An 8259-nucleotide genomic window follows, 5' to 3' on the forward strand; every position below is an offset into this window, starting at 1 on the left:
TGCCGCAGATTTTAGGCTTCCAGGAAAATTGATTGGTTGAGAGTGTGGAGGATTCGGGAGGATTCGGCGTGAGTACGTAGGATTGACATTTCTAGGAGGAGATGACTGTTTCGATATCGAATGGGTATAAAGTGGTGAAGAAAGAAAGACATCTCTTTCTGTTACACGGAAAAGGCCCAACAGATCGTGAGGCCCAACAAAGGGGCCTCGCCGATACAGGACTTGTTAGTTGCACAGCTAGAACACGTGCCAGGGCAAGGACCATAGGCCCGGGCGTTCCTTTCATGTATATAAGGCGGTTATCCTTCTCTTCCTTTCCTGTAGCAACTCAGGACCTTTAACATCCTACAAGATTATTATTAAATTAAGCCCTTTATCGCTCCAAGCCTTCATAACTGAACCCTTGTCACACTTTCCTTCTTCATTCCTTCTTCACCACAAATTCATTTTGTCTCTTGTCGGAACTGCAAAGCACAGTCATTTAAATCACCATGGCGCAACTATTCAAAAGTGACGACGAGTCATCCACCGTCATCATCCTACCCCAGACAGAGTCTGTTGATGACGATCCAATGGACGATTCCACCTCCACAAGCAACAAGACAGAAGGAGATGAAGAGAAGGAGGTCCACCTCAAGGGCATGATGTCAGACAGCAAGACCCTGTTCGCCAAGTACGACGAACAGGGAAACCGATCTTGGTCGGACAGGAAGCCCGACGACTTCGAAGAGGCCGCCGAAGGAGAGGAGACGGAAAAGTTTGCCATCATCGTACGCAAACGTAAGTTGGATGACCATCTACACAAACCACACCGCGACTAATATTCCCCAGAAAAGCCCAAGGATGCGGATTCGACCAAGAATCTCGAAATCGACAGCATCATCATCCAGTCGCCGCATCTGAAGAAGGTGCTTGGGGATGTATTCCGCGGGTATCCCGGAATTATGACCCGCTTGTCTCGGTTGAAGCTCAAAGCTCCATTCGAGTGCTTCCTACACCGTTGGGAGCAATTCGAAGCTGCTCGGGATGCAGAAGGCCAGGATCCAACTGCCAAGGAGCACTTGGACCTGCTGTATGACATTATGAAGGAGGAGCTAGGTGATATCATCAACCTTCGAAAGGACTACTTCAAGAACAAGAGCGTCACGTTTGACGACTTGTGGACCATTTTCCCGCCTGATTGTACTGTGTTGGGTATCAAAGAGGGCAAGCCGGTGGCCGCGCTCTTCAAGCGTGGATCCTACCCTCAGACTCCATGCGGTCAAGAATATAACCTGGAATGCAAGATCATCGACTGGGATGGTGTAAAGATGGGCTGGAGCTCGTTGAAACTGCAAATCCCTGCGTTTCTTGGCTTTGCCAACTTTTCCTCACTGCCCTGCTACCCAATCGAGTACTGTTCCAACCCGGAGGCGATCAAGGAAACGCTTCGTGAGAGGGGACGGCGCTTCGAAAGCCTCGCCGGGTTTTGCTACAGACAGCATGAGGGAGTGGCATTCTACCATCCCGAGCAAGATGCCGACAAGACATCTCGTGAGACGGTCCAGGGCCGCATCGTTGTCGACTGCGCAAATTGGCAGAAGAACAATCCCGACCATGCCCTCTGGCTGGATAACCTATCTCCCAGCGACGACAACAACAACAACGACGACGCAGACTCAGACGACGGCAGTCCCAACGGCAATAACTGCGCGTCCTCAAAGGCCGACTCGCAGCCACAAGCACCCCTGACACAGGACCAACTCATTTACACATCCCCCGTCGTGCGAGGCTACTCCCTCAGCTCCAAGCGCTGGATGGACTTCTTCGTCGACAACATAACCGACGTACAATTCGACGCCAATGCATTCAACTCGCTCGTCATGGACCCCGAAAAAAAAGAAGTCATCCTCGCCTTTGCCGAATCCCAAGCCCGCTTCAAAAACGCCTTCGACGACGTCATATCCGGCAAGGGCAAAGGCATAATCATGCTTCTCTGCGGCGGGCCCGGAACCGGCAAGACTCTCACAGCGGAATCTGTCGCCGAAGAGATGCGCGTGCCCATGTACTCGATGAGCGCAGGGGATCTCGGCAACGACGCCTACGAGGTAGAGGACAGCCTGGGCAAGATTCTCAAAATGGTGTCCAACTGGAATGCGGTGCTGCTGCTCGACGAGTGTGATGTGTTTCTCGAGGAGAGAACGGCAGATAACATGGAGAGGAATAGGATCGTGGCCATCTTCCTCAGAATGCTAGAGTACTATGAGGGGATTTTGTTCCTGACCACGAACCGGGTCAAGCGGATGGATCCGGCGTTTCACTCGAGGATTCATATCACGATGGAGTATCCGCCGCTGGATGAGGAGGCGAGGGCGCAGGTTTGGAGGGCGTTTTTGGAGAGGTCCAGGGGCGAGGAGGGGCATGATGTTGCGGAGGGGGAGGTGAAGCGGTTGAGCGCGTTGGATGTGAATGGGAGGGTGATTAAGAATATGGTCAAGGCGGGGAGTTTGTTGGCGTTTCATAGGGGGGAGAGGTTGGGGTTTGGGCATTTGGCTACTGTTTTGAGGATGACGGGGCATTCTTTGTGATGGCCTGGGGAGATTGTTGGATGAGAATAGCATAGATGTTATATTTGTTTGTGTGTTCGTGGTGGTGATGTTGTCGGTCATCATTATAACGAGCATGGAGATTGTGAAACACGTATACTCATAGTCGTCTCCTTGAAATAGATATATATGACTATAACCACATGAAAAATATGGATTCCGTCACTCTTGTCCAGGTTTCAAAGCCTCGATTCTGGAAAACAGAGTGTAGGCTTTTTGGACGACCCCGTACTGTGACTTGGTGTGCGAAGGGCAAAGTCGTCGCAACGATACCCTTATTGCCCCAGCCAGAGCAATGTTCGCGCCTGTTGCTATTATTTCCGATTTTATGCGGGGCCTGAGAGTGGCCTGCAGCATTAAGCTTGTTTGCGCCTCGCAACCTGGTTCACCGGCAGAGGCCGCTTGATGGGTCCGGATTTGCGCCAAGATCCCCAAGGAACACGGCCAGCATGAATTCCCTGACTCAACATGCGCCATGAAAGACCAAGAGTGGTCATCAGAGGCCACGCAGGGGCTTCTATGTCTGGTATCAAAGTATATCTCATGGCAGAATACGAATTTCGTCAACGCCCCACATTCGACCTCGCATCAAAATACAAACCATGAAGCGGCGCACGTCTTGGCCTGCTCACGATGCAGGCGCACTCACACATGTCACAGTGACGCGGTACAGCTCGGTGCAGCCTCGACATCCGAATAGGCTAAACGGCCAACTCGTGACGGAAGCTTATATAAAAGGTGGCTGCTCAACCCCACCCGTCGCATTCAACTATACAAACAAGCAAACACCCCTCAGGGTCCGGCTCGACGCATCGCGCACATGGAACAAGATCAGAATACAAGGTCGCCTCAGCAATGCCTCCAAAGCTAGGTCAGATTGTGGAAACGGTCCTCTACACCTCGGACGTGGCCCGCCTGGCCAAATGGTACAGGGACATCATGGGCATCGTGCCCTTCCACGAGAACCCCCGAAGTGCCGGGTTCAGCCTGCCCAATGACACGATACTGCTGCTGTTCGACCGCAACAAGACGAAGGAAGACAAGGTATTTCCCACGGGCGTCATTCCCAAGCACGGGACCGAGACTGGCCTTGGCCAGCACATGGCTTTTGCGTGCGCCTCCCATGACGAGCTCTCCCAGTGGGAGCGGCATTTCAAAAACAAAAATGTCGACATTATCGCAAAAATGAGTTGGGAGTTGGGCGGAAAGTCGGTCTACGTCAAGGATTGGGAGGGACATGTAATCGAGGTCATGACCAGAGGTGTCTGGCCGGTGTATTAACGAACCACTATCGTGTGCTCTTGGTGACTGGGCCTGAAGAGAATGGACTGTATGTATGATGACGTTTACTTTTTCTTATGAATCCCGAACCAGATTGGTCACTTTGTCCACTATTACCATTCCGCCTCGTGACTGTAGCTCTCGTGTAACTGGCTATTTCCGTGTGACATGTGCCTAGGGCTCTTGCCCGGGCACGTGTTTAATCTGTGTAACTAACAGGTCCTTTGTCGGTGAAGCCCCTTTGTTGGGCTTCACGATTTGTTGGGTCTTTTCTGTGAAACACATATAAATAAATCATGGTCGATTGCGTGATCTAATAATGGCCGTACTTGCCCGAGCTATAAAATATGCAGAAAAATATTGTCATTATATTACGTCTGGTATGACTAAGGACGCTCGCAATGGGGTTGCCTTTTTTAACAGATCGAAAGCCACCTGGCGCTGGTAATGGCAAATATGACTGTTGTCATCTACAAGGCCAATAGATCATTTGACATTACATACTATCATACATCAAACGGAATTAGTTTTAAGCTGCCCAGGCACTATTTTATCGCCACGCCTAGCTCAGCACTCGCTCAGCAGGCTCGTTGCCTTTTCACAGTGCCCGGCTCATCTACATCTGCGGCTATCGAGGAGCGTCGTGGTTCATAGATAAATGCAAAGCAGGAGTATTCAGTCCCCAGTCCGACGAGGGCATGCGCTTCATATTTAGTGCACCGGTGTATGGAATGTCTCCATGCCCCAACGACGTACTAACATTGATGCTTGATGTGGAATTGAGACTTTACTTGGCCTCAATATGCCGGTTAATATCTGTCTATGATCCACTTTCTCCTGTCCTCTGTGCTCATGGATCTCATCAAATCCACTTCCGCTTCTTTCACGGCCACGTATCTTTCGACAACATCAGCGCCCAACAGATTTGTCAAATCCTCATCTTCACTGAGGGCGTTCAAAGCATCCTCGATGCTCCCGGGCAACTTCTTCTCAATACCCAACTGAAGCCGCTCGTCAGACGAAAGTAACGCAGGGTCCGTTGTGCAGTCACGCCAGGTAAGCCCCTTTCCCTTCTGAACACCATCGAGTCCTGCTAGAACAACCACCGCTGTGGCTATATACGGATTGGAAAGACCATCCACACACTTCAACTCCCAATGGCTGTTTTCGATCTTGCGAAGAGGCGCTTCGCGATTTTGTGTGCCCCATGCAACCCACGTACCTCCCGCCCAGACGCCGTTTCGAAGCCGTTCGTAGCTCACCATATTGCTACACGTGAAGGCGCATATAGCTCTCAGGTGAGACAAAACACCCGCATAGAATGATTCATATAGGCCTGCGTTGAGGTCATCTGACGCGATTGAAATGTGAGCATGGGCCGCGGTGCCGCACGCATTAGCTATCGGTTTGGGATGCAATGTCATCTTGTATCCACAGGCACTTGCGCAGCTTGCTATGACTTGCCGCGCAAAGATCAGAGTGTCCACGGCTTCCATTGCCCTGGCCTTGGGTAAGATTATTTCGAATTGGCCTTTGGCACTTTCTGCGTGCAACATCTCGACGTATACCCCGGCGTGATCGAGTTGCTGTATTGCGGGCTCCAACACCTTCTCGACTACCTCGTGGTCCATGGCTCCGACCGTTGACCAAGCGTGTCCGTCATTGCTATGATCGCTGTATCCCCCGTTGCCTGAGCGGCGAAGGAGCACAAGCTCAATCTCAAAGCCAAACCAAAGCTCGATATCCTGAAGGCGAGCAAGGCCCAAGGCCCTTTTCAACATGGTTCGAGGGCAGAGGTTGACGAGCGAGCCATCCTTTTCCTTGAAGTCGCACATTATTGTAATATGACCATCCCGTGGCCCATGATGGAGGGATGAAAAGTCTGGTTGCAGCCTAAATTCTCCAATTGCGCCGACACCAGGAATCAAGACATCATTCTGAAGCACGCCAAGACACCCCTTGGTAACAGTGGCTGAGAGCGGCTGGTTGTTTTTTAGCGTGGACAAAACCTGTCGCGAAGGTATGACTCTCATTCTTGGAATACCCGTATAATCCACCCAACATAAGCGTATATAATGTGGCTTTTCGGCGTTGCTCAGGTATGTCAACAAGTGTTGCGACTCAACAGTAGCTGACGTTGCTCCGGAGGATGGCACACTTTCAGGTAGTTGGCTCCTCAACGTTAGACCGAGATTATAAATCTTATTAGAGGTATTGAACAACATATCCTGGACCATGTGGGTGGCCTGTTTCCATGTGATGTCCCCCTTTTGCACCAATTTGCACAAGACTGTGTGAAACACCTCTCTCATTTGGACTATGGCGAGATAAAAAGTCTCGGGGAACCAATGACCATCGGTACTCCATATGATCTTTTCCCACGGACAGAGCTCCAGAATGTGGCGTACTATGCTTTCTTGCCCATCTCTGTTGACGAATGGGAAAACCTCGCCGATATCAGCATATACATTTTCATACATTGCTGCCATGTATCCTGCTTCCCGATCGAAGGGATAGCCAGAATGCAGAAGAACAATTGGGACTGTTGGATATTGCCGTGCGAATTCTTGCAGATGCGCCGGAGAAGATCGTGTCAAGGTGAGATCATTATCACCGAGGCCGGTGTGGAATTGAATGGGCTTTTTGTGAACCGACTTGGAGTCCTGGATTAACTGAGCGAGGCGGTGGACGATGAATTCATTGAGCGCGCGATGATTCAACCTCGTGAACCTCGTAGCGTTTGCTGACTGCCTTTGTGAGAAAATACTCGCAAACGCCACCCGCGCCTCAGACTCGCTGGCCCCGGATGCAATGTCAAGTCCCGTTCGATAGCAAATGACCGACTTGAAGCCGACAATGTCCGGGTTGGAAATTGCACCCCTAAGCTCGGCCTCGAAATCCGCAATGGCGTAGTCAAATGCTCTCGCAGCCGATGTCTGTGAGATGCACGCAAATTCTATAAATTTGGCGGCAACTTGCTCAATGCGGAGGATACGTTTGCTGGGGCTGGGGGCGAACTGGTCAAAGTAGCTGTAGGGTTCGACAGCTTGCTCATGATCCAAGCCATCATCGACAAGGATGCACTCGATACCAGAAAGGCATTTCCGAGTCCATTCGGCGTAGTCATGTCGTCGTTCTTTTGCGATGGCGGCCTCCACAGCGTCCCAAGTCGCGGCACATCCAAGTTGTTCCGAAAGCTGCTTGACGGCTCGAATATGGGCCAGGCTGGTTCGCGATGAGTCGAGTGCGTCGCCATGAGCTTCCGTCACAATGGTAAGCAGGGGATACTTGGCGATATGACTGCTTTTAAGCAGCGGATGTGCGTGGTTGTCAATAATCGGAGTCGAGAGTATTGACCGACGCAAGGCCTCGGCGCCAGCCTGAAAGCCTTGGTCCATTGTTGACTTTGCCACCGGTCATCAAGAGGAGCTTGTTTTGTGAAGATGCAACTTTGTCGTCGTCGGTCTTGTTGGGCACATTCTGGATTCGGGCTTTTCGCTTGTGGCAGCGGCTGCATAATGGAAGGCCAGTCACGTCATTCTATTGTCCGATTAGGCAATGATCTGCATGGCCCAACCTCCTGCAATGGGTCGCTCCTTCCGCGACGCAACCCAAGCCCGATGTGTGAATCCCGCCATGTCTCTGGGATGATTCGTGCGACGGCATGAAGCTGGTACCAGGCGCCGATCGACCGTCAGCATCGCTGCCCAAATACGCCGAGAGCTTGAACCAACGACTCGGCGACGTGGCGTGTGGTTTCAACGTTGGTGTCGCATAATAACGTAGGCATCGTGCCTGGCCGCTCGCCCAAACCACCAGCCGGCATATACCGCAGCGCCCCATCTCTGCACTTTTGCATCCCTACACCAACATTGAACTCTCCGCCAGTTGCGTGTCCGCAGGTGGAAATGGAACAAGACGTCAACTGATATCCTGAGCAAGGTCCATGGCTTCTTCTCACCGCCTCCATTGGACTGCCCCGACGGAGCGGACCTGCCAACCACTCAATCACGCTATCAAAGAAATCCGACTTGTTCATTTGTTCCCATTGTCATACAGAGACGCAGTCAGGTTCCTCACCAACATCGTACCGCTCCACAAATGCTGTGACAATTCGAGAGGCTAATATCTGGCCCTTTCGTATGGAAGCTGTTCTAAAGCTTCTTGAACGGCCATGGCTCCGGAGAATTTTGGGCCACTTCAAGAGGCAGCTCTTGATGACAACGTCACATTTTTTTGTGGCCAACAGTCAATCAAGAAGAATGCCTTGTGGGCAGGTGGTCGAACTGCTGTTACACTATCAAACGAGACGTTGACGGGCTCTACTTTTGGACCACATCGCATTGGTAGATTCTGTGCCGCAGCAAGTTTCTCAGTAGAGAGAGCTCCATTC

The 8259-nt window shown here is 51.4% G+C and overlaps 3 protein-coding genes across 3 annotated transcripts; 2 read left to right on the forward strand and 1 right to left on the reverse strand.

Annotated features, from left to right (window-relative positions):
• Positions 1-491: 491 nt before the first annotated feature.
• Positions 492-2567, forward strand: G6M90_00g083890 (uncharacterized protein; the record flags this gene model as incomplete). Its single annotated transcript, XM_014688120.1, has 2 exons — positions 492-780; positions 832-2567. The coding sequence occupies 2 exons, from the start codon at positions 492-494 to the stop codon at positions 2565-2567; spliced, it is 2025 nt and encodes a 674-aa protein (XP_014543606.1).
• An 873-nt stretch (positions 2568-3440) lies between these two features.
• On the forward strand, positions 3441-3866 carry G6M90_00g083900 (uncharacterized protein; the record flags this gene model as incomplete). Its single annotated transcript, XM_014688121.1, has 1 exon — positions 3441-3866. The coding sequence occupies one exon, from the start codon at positions 3441-3443 to the stop codon at positions 3864-3866; it is 426 nt and encodes a 141-aa protein (XP_014543607.1).
• An 809-nt stretch (positions 3867-4675) lies between these two features.
• On the reverse strand, positions 4676-7264 carry fluG_0 (Protein fluG; the record flags this gene model as incomplete). The annotated part of the gene is made up of 1 exon (XM_014688122.1): positions 4676-7264. The coding sequence occupies one exon, from the start codon at positions 7262-7264 to the stop codon at positions 4676-4678; it is 2589 nt and encodes an 862-aa protein (XP_014543608.1).
• Between the last annotated feature and the right edge of the window lie 995 nt (positions 7265-8259).

The sequence above is a fragment of the Metarhizium brunneum genome, chromosome 5, assembly GCF_013426205.1.
Source record: "Metarhizium brunneum chromosome 5, complete sequence".
Lineage (NCBI taxonomy): Eukaryota > Fungi > Ascomycota > Sordariomycetes > Hypocreales > Clavicipitaceae > Metarhizium > Metarhizium brunneum.